Raw genomic sequence first — 12,347 nt, forward strand, 5'->3', positions numbered from 1 at the left:
AACTAAATAAGGAGCCGTCCATCTTAATCATATCTCGGTGACGACGCCGCGGAGCTACCGGCCGGAGATGGTGCTGGAGACGACGACACGATAGCGCCGGCACCACAACGACACCGTGATGCTGCTGAGAGGGCGCCCCCGATGGCCAAGGCGAGACGACGCCGCGCGCGTGGCTATCGCGAGGTTTCCGGCGGCAACACAGCGTTCCCGCCGCAGCCGACATGCGAGAGCCACGAGGTTTACATACGCCAAGATGACGACCGTGACGGCGTGAGGTTGCCGGAGGCCGCAAGAAGATGGCGGCGCCGTAAGGCTGCCATGCGCCAAGATGACAACGGCGCTGCGACGCTCTGGAGGCGTCAGATGTCTAACTCAAGACGGTGGCCAAGAACGCACGTCCGTGCTGGACAAGAAGAACCGGCGTACGTATCACGACATGCAAAGCAAGAAAGAACGTTCATGCAGGCCATGCATGCACGTTCGTGCACACGTGCTGTATGAACTGAAGATAGCAAACACGAAAGCCTTTGGCAGACGGCGCTTCCCCGGCCTCCCTCTAGCATATGGTGCTTCCCTGCAGTCCGCTTGAGGACCCTCTGACGACCAAGCCACTGTGACGTCCACTCGGCTCCAGCGAAACGGTCATGTATCCTCGACGAATCGGCTCTGGCTTCGTTCGATCGCTTGCATCGCGGAAACGGCTTGACGAGCGGGCGCGCGATCGTCCCGCAGGACGCGCGGCCGTCGTCTGGGCGGTGTCGCACCAGGCGTCCTGTTAAACATGTGTTAATGAGCCTGGACAGGAGAAAATAGTAAAAAAGTTAAGCCATTCCAACGTTTGTGCTGACTGCTGAGTCTTGAGAAGAGCCTGCATTGGTCGCTCGATCAGCCCATCCAAAGAAGATGACCCCAGCGGTTTTCATCATCGTTTCGATAATCAGTTTGGCACTTGGCAGGGCTGTTCCCTTGCGTTCAATGCTATTCAGGGCTCCGGCCGCGCGGGGCGCGACCTGCCGGCCCCTCGGCGCCGGGCCGCCGCCCGCTGGCATTGGCGGCGCTCCGAACGACGGCGTTGTTCTCTTCCTATTGGTACTGGTGGCGCTCAGTGATTGCTCCAGCCGGTGGGGGCGGGGCTATCGTTGGCCGGAGCCGCCATAGGCCATAGCCTGCCATGGCGGGTTCACGGCGGCGCTGGCGGGTTGCAGCTCACCACGGGCGTTGCCGTGGGCTCAGATGGGTCTCGACCGGGTGCTTTGCGGCCTGCGAGATGGACTTTTGTGCGGTCGCCGCAACTGACGACGCGCATATGCTGACTGCTGAGGTTCCTCTGCAGTAGAGGAGGCTCTTCCGATGTTAGAGGATCTGATTCCTCCCTTACTGGCAAGAGGAGACGCCGCCGCGGGATGAGATCCTCTGACATTGCTCTCTCTACCCTTGAGTTATTGCCATGCGAGTCCAAATGCAGCGGTCCTGCATAGTAATGACTCGAAGGTAGAGATTGAAAGTTTGAGGATTTTTTTTTCGCCGCCGCTCCCCCATCCAACGCCGACCCACGGTTACCAGGTTCGATATGCTCTTTCACCATTTCACCGTCCTGTACTTCCTCTCGGGAAGTCTTCCCAAGTCCATGACTGATTGAAGTAACTAATTGCGATCGGAGACGGAGGCATAGATGTAGTGTGCTCTACAATAGAGGGCGGAGGAGAACAATTGATTGATTCAACGTTCCTTCTGAATCTGGGTTTAATCTAATCGATTATTCTGGTGTTCCAGATCCGATTGGGGAGAAAGGCCCGGCCTTTTCCTCTTTTGCGCCGGCGGAAACTCACCGGCGCGATGGCAGACGCCGGACGGAAGCGTCAACGTTTCGTCGCCTGCGAACGCCGGGCGCACGGGAGGGACTGGACGTCTCTCCCTTCGGACATTACCAACGTCATCGCCGAGCGGCTGCTGGCGGAGGACGTGGTTGACTACATGAGCTTCCGTGCCGCGTGCGCGCCCTGGCGCGCCTCGACGGCTTTGCCCGCGCGACCCCACGCTACGGGACGTCCGCTTCCGCCCGCGCGGCTGGGTTGCCCTCTGCGACGGTGATGGCGTCCGCCCGGCTGACGCCCGCCAGGTCAACTTCTTCCACACGTCCACCAGCAGGCGCCTCCGCTTTCGCCTGCCGGAGCTCCACGGCCACAGGATCGTCGGGTTCACGGACGGCCTCCTCATCCTGCTCAACAAGAGCACCACCGTTGTCCGTGTCCTGCACCCGTTCACCCGCGCCTTCCTCGACCTCCCTCCCCTTGCCCCCGTCTTCCATCTCCTGGTGAAGGACTCGTGGTCAAGGGCATGGATGGACGCCGCAGTTTGCTGGTCTTATGCATCCATTGCGGTTGTTGCTTGGTTCCCCAATGTTCCGGTGGTGGTCTATACGAAGCCGACGCATGCACGCTGGCTTGTTATCCACCGAGACCTTAAGCTCTGGACCGCGTTGCCATTCCAAGGCAGGCTATTCGGCATCAGGAAAGGTACCGGCCAGATCGTTCAGGTGTACCCTCGGCACCTGCAGCATCCAGTGGTTGCTTGTGTCCCAAACAATTTTGGCCGTCCCCAGATGTGCAACAGAGGCCGGAAACTATTCCATTTTCTAAAAAAAAAATGCTGCTCGCTGTCCAGCTCCAGCATCACACCATCGACCGGTGCTTGGAAGGGTGGCAGCCCTCCGCCTTCGCCTTCTTCCTGGTTGATGTACACCAGAGAGCGCTTGTTCCAGTAGTCTTGGTGATATGGCAGTCTTTCTTAGCAAAGATCGTTGCCTGTCCGTTTCGGGCAGGGACCTCCCATCCATCAGTGGCAACTCTGTTTACTTCTCCCTGCCCACTACTGACCCTGTTGTGGTGCATTCACTAAGCAAGCGGACGTTTCAGCGGACATCTACGTTCTCCCTCATTCGCGACTTCAAGGAGAGGATTCGGCCCTCTGTACGGCCTTTCACCCTGGCTGATCATCTGCTGTCGAATTGCCACCATATGTCAGTAGTAGGTTCCTGCGATGCACTCCTGCTACCGCACTAACTTATGTGTCAAACTAATCTGTCATCTCTGTTCGTGCAGGTCAAAAGGATTTATGTTTCACGAGTACTTTAGCATTCCTCCATCTTGGAAGAAGATATTGAGGAAACTAAATGCACAAGATCACGAAATCCAAGTCCCATTCATGAGTAGGGAGAAAACAGAGGGAATATTGAGGTAAACGAAACACCAAGAAAGTACACTGTACAACCAATGAGCCATCCTTGAACACTAAACTAAGAGAATCACTTCATGAAAATGCATTTTACAATGTAAAGAAAAAAGATAGCAGATTGGTGGAAGCATAATCTTTGAAGGCATATCCAACGAGATGGGGGAACAGAATGATCAGGACATGTACACATCCTAGACTAAACAATATATCCAATCCACTCAAACAGCAAGGAATCTATGCAAACGAAAAAACACAAATCCAAAATTTGTTTGATCACTTCCATTCGAAATCTGCCTAAGTATTTGTACTCAAGAAAATGCAATCGTTACAACATTTTTGTGTTATTTTTCTTCTCATTTCCATCTCTTTTTTATGAGTGTAACAAATAGAATACATCATCATTTTAGGTCTTTTTCTATGTGTTGGCACAATACATTAGTACAACATCATTATAACTAATATGTAAGGTCCTTGCTTCACATTGTTAATTCACAACAAAAAAAAACAGCTATATCCTTTACAAGTAAGCAGGGGCTAGCTGCCGAAAAGCATCCACCGTATAGTATCACGTCATCTCAGGTGTTCTATTGTACTGGCGCGGCGTATCCAGCCTTGCAGTTACTTGGCCGAACCGTAGTGCCGGTCCAACCACTCAGTACACGTATGAAACCTAAATACTGCCTCTGGCAGTCATAAAAAAGGTTATACAATCCAAACAGTGTTCGCAACTGTCACGAGGAACACTCACTAATCAGCAGGGACTGCCGTGCTGCCGCTTGGCCACACGGCCACACCCATCTCCGGCCTGCTCATGGACCCGTATGCTGGTGGCGCTCCGAGTGCTGCCGTGCCTTCTTCTCGTGAAACACACGCGACGCGATCGAGCGCGGCCGGCTGGGCGTGGCGCGCGTTCAGGCCGAGGCAGGCAGCCGTGCGCGCGCCGTGCACGGCCAAAAGCCCCGAAGGGCCAAAACCCCTCGCGCGACCGCGCGTCCGGACGCGGCCACTGAAAACCGGCGGCCCGGCGCGCTTCTCGTGCTCTCCCCGCCACGCCACCGTAGGAGCCAAAACGGCAGCGCCGAGCGCGCGGTCTCGTCGCCCCGCTCCGCTCGTCATCCCCTCGAGTCGACTGCTCCGCCACCCCGCGCCGGTCCGATCGCTCTGGTGCGCTCTAGTATCATCCGACGCCGCGGTCGATGGAGTTTACCGCCAGGGCTCGGGTGGACCCGCGCCCGCCGGCCGCCGCCGGCTCCCTCCCCGTCCGCAATCGGCGGGTGGGCGGCGGAGCGATCGGGATCGGCTGGCCCCGCCGCGCCGCGGCCCCGAAGCTCTCTCTGCCTCCCGCCGTCGCGAGACGAGCGGTCTCCGCGGCGGGAGGAGGCCACCTGCTTCCCAGGCGCGTCGTCGTTCGCTCAGCGGGCGGCGGCGATGGCGGGTTCCGCGGCGAGGACGCCGAGGGCGACCGGCCGTCTCCGGCACGTGCGTCCCCGCCGGATGCCGCGGAGGGTGCAGCTTCTGAACGGTGAGTCCGTAACCCGGGCGATTCCAGAGCTGGACTGCTTGTGCGTTTTGCCTCTAGCGTGCCGACTCGTCCAGTGATGCCTTTGCTTATTTTGTGCGTGATTATTTCGTCCTCAGAAATTCAGTTGGGGATCATCCTGGAGGAATTAGGAGAGAGCTCATGAATTTGGCTGTACCTGCTATAGTTGGGCAAGCAATCGATCCTGTGGCACAGTTACTGGAGACTGCATATATTGGTCGCCTAGGTAAATTTCCCCTCCGCATCAGTTATGAATAGGGCTTTCTCCTCGGCTGGATCATTTTTTAGTGGATGCTTGAATTCTATATTACATGAATCGAAATGAACTCATCAATTTCATTATCTAGTACTTTTATTGGTGTTTGTCTCAAGTCTGACCTCTAAATTTGGTAGGTCCTGTGGAGTTGGCTTCAGCTGCCGTTGGCGTGTCAGTATTTAACATCATATCAAAGCTCTTCAACATACCCCTCCTAAGCATCACAACTTCATTCGTAGCTGAAGATGTTTCAAAACATGATTCTTCACAGCCTGCTTCAGGTACATATGACAATGGGCTGTTATGTCCTTAAGGAACATACATTATTTAAGATTTGAAGCTAACTTTTTGTGCTGATAAACACAAGGAAATATATCTAGCGAGATTGGAGAAAGAAAGAGGCTGCCGTCCATATCTTCTGCTTTACTCCTGGCAGCTGCAATTGGTGTCATCGAAGCCTCGGCTTTGATTCTGGGGTCTGGAATACTCCTCAACATTATGGGTGTCTCCCAAGTATGCTCAAATCTCATATATTCCAATGGCAAAGTGATATATAATCGGATGTTTTTCACATTCTATTTTCCATTGTAAGTTTGTATTGTAATGACTAAGTAGGAATGTAGGATCCAGAAATATTTATCTTAGCACCTCCGAATGCTATAGCTCATTTTTTCTTCACTTTTCTCCTTGTGAATACAAAAAAATACCGTGGTATGCGATGAAGAAAATTAATCGCATTAAATTCCAGACTTCATTTCAGTAGAGCCTTGATGCAGTCTTTATTTTCTTTGGTAGGCATCTTCTATGCACAATCCAGCAAGGTTATTTCTTTCTGTAAGAGCACTTGGTGCTCCTGCTGTTGTAGTTTCTTTGGCTATTCAAGGTGTATTTCGTGGACTGAAAGATACAAAAACACCTCTACTATACAGTGGTAAGTCTTGGATCTTCATAAGCTTAGTGTGTTGTATCTTCTAGATTGGTCTGATTGTACACCACCTTGTATGATTACAACAGTATATGTGTTACTAAGAAGCATATTTTCCATTTCCGGAACCATATACAATTTAAGTTTTCTACATCACAATTCACGGATGTTCTGAGTTTTATGAGCTTCATTGAAAGCTTATGAAATCTAAAAAATTTGTGGCATGCTGACACTCTACTTTTTTGTTTTTTGCTCATTAATCTATCAATGTATTGTTGAATTTGTAATACACCAGGTTTGGGCAACATCTCAGCTGTGGTTCTACTTCCCTTTTTTGTGTATTCCCTGAAACTTGGATTAACTGGAGCTGCACTTGCTACTATTGCTTCACAGTATGTCCTATGCTGTGTTCAGCTATACATGCAGACACAATCGCACAAAACACAATTGCTGGATTTCACAGTACACATAATTTATCATTTATAGTGCTCTTAATAATGTTGTTATCTTGATATGTCCAGATATCTTGGTATGTTCCTACTTCTCTGGTCTTTAAGCAGAAGAGCAGTTCTACTGCCACCAAAAATCGAAGACCTAGAGTTTGTTGGGTACATCAAATCTGGTGAGTTAAGTTATTGCTTTAATCCGCATATACTATGATAAATCTTCAGATTAGTTAACAGCTTATTAGGCGTGTCCAATCTTTCACTAGAATATAGGTCTTTAATCATGAGCGTTCATTTTGCAACTCTAGTATTGTGGGTTACATGATATGAACTCTTTAGTAGCATAACTTTACCCACTGAATGCAAGTGTGAGCTCTTCTCAAATTTTTCTAGGTGGCATGCTGTTAGGGAGAACCCTTTCAGTTCTGATAACAATGACCCTTGGGACTGCAATGGCTGCTAGGCAAGGTGCACTAGCTATGGCCGCTCATCAAATATGTCTGCAAGTATGGCTGGCAGTATCATTACTTTCGGATGCATTGGCTGTTTCTGCACAGGTCAGCTCTTTTTAGTTATGTATTTCTTTTTGTATTTTGTTAACACTGCCTATTTCGAATAACATCACAAATATTTCTCTCAGTTCACTATGTTTTCTGCAAACTTGAGCAACCTATCCTTCTCAATGAAAACTACAGCTTGATCTATGAGATTTAAAGTTCTGAACAAATGTTGCAAGTTAGCCTGCTTGTATTAGCTTAAGCATTAGTTTAAAGCATCTGCAGACTTAGAAGTGCTGCTGAAACTCTTTAGAATTGGCATTTTATGTACAGCTTGAGATGTCAAATTGCATCCTGCCTGCTCATTTTTTATGAGTTTGTGAACGACATAATCCCTCTCTACTGAGTGCACTCAATTTATTTTATACTTATTTCAGGCGTTGATTGCAAGTTCGTTTGCTAAACTTGACTATGAAAAGGTGAAGGAGGTCACATCCTATGTATTAAAGGTTATATCCTATACTATGTAGCCTATATTAAGTTATTTTTGCTGCTAATTTGTATAAGGATATAGGTAGAAAATAACATTTATCATGTAGCTTGTTCTGAGAACTTACAAATGAATTTTATTTCTCAGACAGGAGTAATTGTTGGTATTGCTTTAGCAGTTCTTCTGTCTGCCTCTTTTGGTAGACTTGCAGAAGTATTCTCAAAAGATCCCATGGTTATACAAATTGTGAGGAGTGGTGTTTTGGTATGATCTCTTTATTTGTGGTACTTTGATAAGATATATTCAATCTCTGTCGCACTATTTTTTACTCATTACTGTTTTTGTTTATGAAGTTTGTTAGTGCTAGCCAGCCAATCAATGCCCTAGCTTTTATCTTCGATGGACTTCATTACGGCGTCTCAGACTTCTCATACTCAGCTTTCTCCATGGTATGTGCATAAAACAACTTATGTCATTTTGACCATGCAACTATTGCTGTTGCTTCTGTATACAGTGCTGTTTTCCTTTCTGCAGTGATTTATTAATCTCTCTTGGGTCCACAGATGGTAGTCGGAGCACTGTCCTCTTTATATTTGTTGTACGCTCCACAAGTTTTTGGCCTTCCTGGTGTTTGGGCTGGCCTGGTTCTTTTCATGAGTTTGCGTATGACTGCTGGATTTATGAGGTAACCTTTTTCTCAGTGACTTTTCCCTGCATGTTTTGGGGAGGAACTGGATATTGTTGGTGAAAAAAACTCTTTTAATCATGAAGTTGACTTTTATTTGAGAAGTATGATTGTCTCTTATGCACTACTCCATAAAGGTTGCAAAATTTAGTTGAGTTTACGTTTTCTTGATCAATGATTCTGGTCTTCCAAATATTTTTTTTTCATAAATTGATCTTCTGTGTCATTCATTGCTCACAAGCCACAAGCCTAATAGATGAAAACCCTGTTCTCTAGTAATCAATCTTTGCCTTTATTACTGCATTGATGAAGTGCAGAACTGATGATGATAACCAGTGATTAAATTGCCAGATGCTTTGTTAAAACAATTTGCATTTGGTCAGTTGTAACATGTGCCTTACTTACTTCACAGATTGGGATGGAGAGCAGGACCATGGTGGTTTTTGCACCAGAAAGAACCTAGATACAAGTTAGTGAAAAATGTAGCTTCCATTTTTTCATGTAGCAATAGTATTTGTTGTGATACTTCCATCTTTAGCCTACCAGATGGTAGGATGGTTGCTAAGATATAAAGTGTTCAACTGTTATATGCAGGTTACATTCAAGAAAATGTTGATCACAGGAGCTGATTAGCCTAATGGCGAGATTAGGATGCAGAAGGGGACTTATGAAAGGCGCATTATGATTTCAAAATATATTTACTTAGCATTATGTTGACTTCTGTGTATGTTTCCAACCATTAGGTAGTTTTGGAACTTACAGTTCAAGAGTAAAGGTACATTGGACAAAGTTCACTTGTAGGTCTCACATAGATGATGAGTGTTCAGTATTATCTTTTATCTTCTCTGTGCTTGAATTTGAAAAATGTACATAGAACATTGCAGACTTATTTTAGACAGATCTGGTAGATTCAAACCTTACAGTCCATACACCAGACAAGTTTTGCTTGTAGGTTTCACATTGCTGATAGTAGTTCATTACCTCTCCTGCCTGAAATTAAAAATGGATACAGAAGATTGTGGAAATATTCTCCTATACTGATAGTAACAGTAATTTTTTGAAGATAAAGCCCTTCTAAATTGTCCGTACAGCCATGAACGTAATAACTGTGGGCTCTTCATCATTCCTTATGAATACTCACTGAGAAGCAACTAGCTTCAGTAGAGACCTGCATAATCAGCAGGTCCATATGGCTGGAACCATTCGGCCAGGAACCCTTTCTTCCTTTTAGGGTTGCATCCGATGTCTTGGCATAACAGATCATTTAACCATATGTTAACGGTGCTTATGCAGGACCTGCGAAAATATTTCCCGTTGTATATATTCTTGTACTTGGCCCATTCTGCTACACTCTTTTCCATGCATGCTATGCTTGGCAATTTGAACCCACCAGCCAGGAAATGGGCTACCCAATTGGCCATCCTCTCTGAGGCATATATGTTAGTAAGGCTCTCAGAGTACCCAACTATTGCCAACTGAGGAATCCGGGGATGGATGCATTCTCTGTAATCATAAGAATTTCATAAATGAGATTACTAAATCCAACATACAGTCTTTAACAAGTATACTGTAAACAGCACATATATTTTTCCGTCTAACTTCATATCTTGAATTTATTAAGCTTGTCTTATCTTCGTCCACCAAAGTCAAAGATACCTACTGTTATGGTCGTTATGCTCTCTACGAAAAAAATAAGAAGACTTTTCAAAAGCTATTAAGTAGGATGAGCAAAGGATGCATGTTTCTTAATTACTGTGAAGAGATCACTTTCGTAGAAATCTTGTGATAGTGCACTACATGTTTGTTTGTTTACTGAACTACTGTATGTTATATGGCCTTCTTAGAAAAAACCTCTGTGATGTGGCTTCCTACTTCACCACTGAATTATTATTTCATTGATTATTCCATTATTTTTTCTTGTTAAAACTGTTAGCTGGTAAGTGGTACACTAGTTTCGTAGAGCAAATGTTCTCCCTGTCCCTTTCAGTTATGCTATGAAATGTAATTTGATGGGCACCTTAAATGTGGACTAAAAAATTGTACAAGGTGTACCGGTATAGAGGAGCTACTGTATCCGGTGATCCTGCCACTATCTTTCTACACCAATTTGCTGTGAAGATGTCCCTAAGCTTCTGATCTCCTCTGAATCCTGTTGCTAGAATCACAATATCACTTTTTATGCTTTCCTTCTTGTCTTGCAGGATTATTCCATCATTAGAGAAGTTGAATGCCTTGGATTTCTTGAGAATAATGCTGCCATCGTCAACCCTGTCATAGAACCCTTCTGGCAGCATTGCAATTGAGCACGAGGACATAGCAAAGGAGAAGCTGTAGTCAGGTACCATCCCATGCTTTTGTAAGGGAATGCTCCACTTGAAGTAAGTTTCAATCACTTTTGAGATCGCCCATCGCTGAAACAACAGATAAACTTTCATCTTTCAGGATTCTGCAGCTTATTGTCTGAATGTGTCTTCATTTGAAAATATATTCTTACTTACCAAGGGAGATAGTGCAGTAGCCAACATATAACGTAGAAATCCTTCACCAGGTTTGTGAAGTAGCAGCTGTGAGATGCGATTTAGATAGAAGTAACTGAGGTCAACTCCCCATATGCTAGACTTGTGGACCAGCCAGTGCTTTGTTCTATATATGATGGTGCATGGCTGATCTGCACCTGCATTGAAATTGAAGACTCAATGTAGTAGAATTACTATTTCTAGTTATTGAGGCACTAATTCTGTACTCACCATTCACCTTGGCAACTTCTGCAGCAATGTCAAATGCTGATTTTCCAGAGCCAACTATCGTGACATGCTTCCCCTTAACAAAATGAGCAACATTATCCATGTAAGAATAGTCCAGTGAGTGCAATATTTTGCCCTTGAACAACTCAGGCCCATTTGCTGGAAATTCTGGGATATTTGGGGTTCCACTATGCCTTCCAATGCACAGGATGAGAAAATCCACCTGAAGAACCTGTGACGGGAGATTGCACAAAAAGTGTTGTAGTATGGTATCCAAGTTTGTTCCATATGTTAGATAAAAATTTAGTAGCAGTGTATCTGGATTGTTTTTTCTATGGAATTTCAGTCTCACCAGTTCTCTTCCTACGCACCAATATAAGGTTGATACATAGGACAAAAAAGATATCAATCTGAACTCTCTGAACGTAGGTAATGTCAATGGAATATACTTACCTGAGTGTCACCAACTTTCAAGTCTTTCACTGTGATGCGCCAACCTCCATCCTTCCCAGTTCCGAATGCTGTCCCATTCCCAGACCATTGCTTCCAGCTCATTATCTCTTCCTCAGTCGCACCAAGATACTCAACACCAAGCACCTGGCTATTGAACTTGATGTACTTTAGGAGTTGAAATTTGCAAGCATATGACCTTATATACTCCATGACCTTGTAGTGGCTGGGGTACGTCTCCGTCACACTCTCTGGCCAAGCCATATCTGAGAACCGGAATGCTGTCGTTGGCGCTTGAAGCCTTGTCGACTCCAAGGTATGTGCCCACACTCCACCGATGCTTCCATCAGCCTCAAACACCACTGGACTAAACCCCTTGTCGAGCGCATGCTTGCAGGCTGCTAGGCCGCTCACACCTGCACCAACAATTCCCACCCTATTCCTCTCCATGCTCTTGCTCTGCTTCTTGAAAGGGAGGGAGTAGTGCTTCTGGGAAGGGAGGGAGGAGAGAGGAGGGAGGAGGGAGGGGAGTCTGTTCTGTGTCCTTTATACAACGTTCACGTTTGGTTCTTTGGATAAGTTAGATTTTTTGAGCTGTTGGATCTTTACATATGGAGCCAAAGGCCGAACCACCACCACTTGCCAGGTTGTTTGGTTGTTTCAGGGTTTATTCCTGTCAGCCTACTTGCTGTCGGTTGTCTTTTGTGTTCAGTCTTCAGTGCCTCAGTGCCCGGAAATCCACGCAGAAAATCTGATGGGTGACTTTTTAAGTAATTGTTTGTTATAGGCCCCTTTCAAATTTAAATACCTACCAACACAGCATCCAAGGTTAGCTAGTGAATACTATCTTGGGCTGTTGAGGTTGATGTACTGATGTGATGTTACACACATTGTATTGCAAATATCAAATTGCTAGGATTGTCTTAGTTCACCTTTAGAAATTCTCTTATGGCCATAACCTACAAAGATATGTATGAGCACTTAGCTTGTTGACACAATTCCACGTTGGTGTGCAACTTTTTGATTCACTTGAGTGCATTTTGATGACACTTTTATCAGAAGTGGGCTTGTTTGAGTGGT

At 46.2% G+C, this 12,347-nt stretch overlaps 2 protein-coding genes across 2 annotated transcripts; one reads left to right on the forward strand and one right to left on the reverse strand.

The window, feature by feature from the left end:
* The first annotated feature begins 4,285 nt into the window (after positions 1 to 4,285).
* LOC101784271 (protein DETOXIFICATION 45, chloroplastic) lies at positions 4,286 to 8,850 on the forward strand. The gene is made up of 14 exons (XM_012843493.2): positions 4,286 to 4,756; positions 4,873 to 5,000; positions 5,168 to 5,311; positions 5,398 to 5,543; positions 5,826 to 5,961; positions 6,251 to 6,347; positions 6,477 to 6,577; positions 6,795 to 6,958; positions 7,336 to 7,407; positions 7,536 to 7,652; positions 7,742 to 7,837; positions 7,952 to 8,073; positions 8,486 to 8,542; positions 8,668 to 8,850. The coding sequence occupies exons 1-14, from the start codon at positions 4,431 to 4,433 to the stop codon at positions 8,687 to 8,689; spliced, it is 1,728 nt and encodes a 575-aa protein (XP_012698947.2). The 5' UTR covers positions 4,286 to 4,430; the 3' UTR covers positions 8,690 to 8,850.
* A 90-nt stretch (positions 8,851 to 8,940) lies between these two features.
* LOC101775611 (probable flavin-containing monooxygenase 1) lies at positions 8,941 to 11,804 on the reverse strand. Its single transcript, XM_004957501.4, has 5 exons — positions 11,271 to 11,804; positions 10,821 to 11,049; positions 10,572 to 10,747; positions 10,126 to 10,484; positions 8,941 to 9,576 (listed from the first exon to the last, which is right to left on the reverse strand). The coding sequence occupies exons 1-5, from the start codon at positions 11,715 to 11,717 to the stop codon at positions 9,231 to 9,233; spliced, it is 1,557 nt and encodes a 518-aa protein (XP_004957558.1). The 5' UTR covers positions 11,718 to 11,804; the 3' UTR covers positions 8,941 to 9,230.
* Between the last annotated feature and the right edge of the window lie 543 nt (positions 11,805 to 12,347).

Source organism: Setaria italica, chromosome II (genome assembly GCF_000263155.2).
Source record: "Setaria italica strain Yugu1 chromosome II, Setaria_italica_v2.0, whole genome shotgun sequence".
In the NCBI taxonomy this organism is placed as follows: Eukaryota; Viridiplantae; Streptophyta; class Magnoliopsida; order Poales; family Poaceae; genus Setaria; species Setaria italica.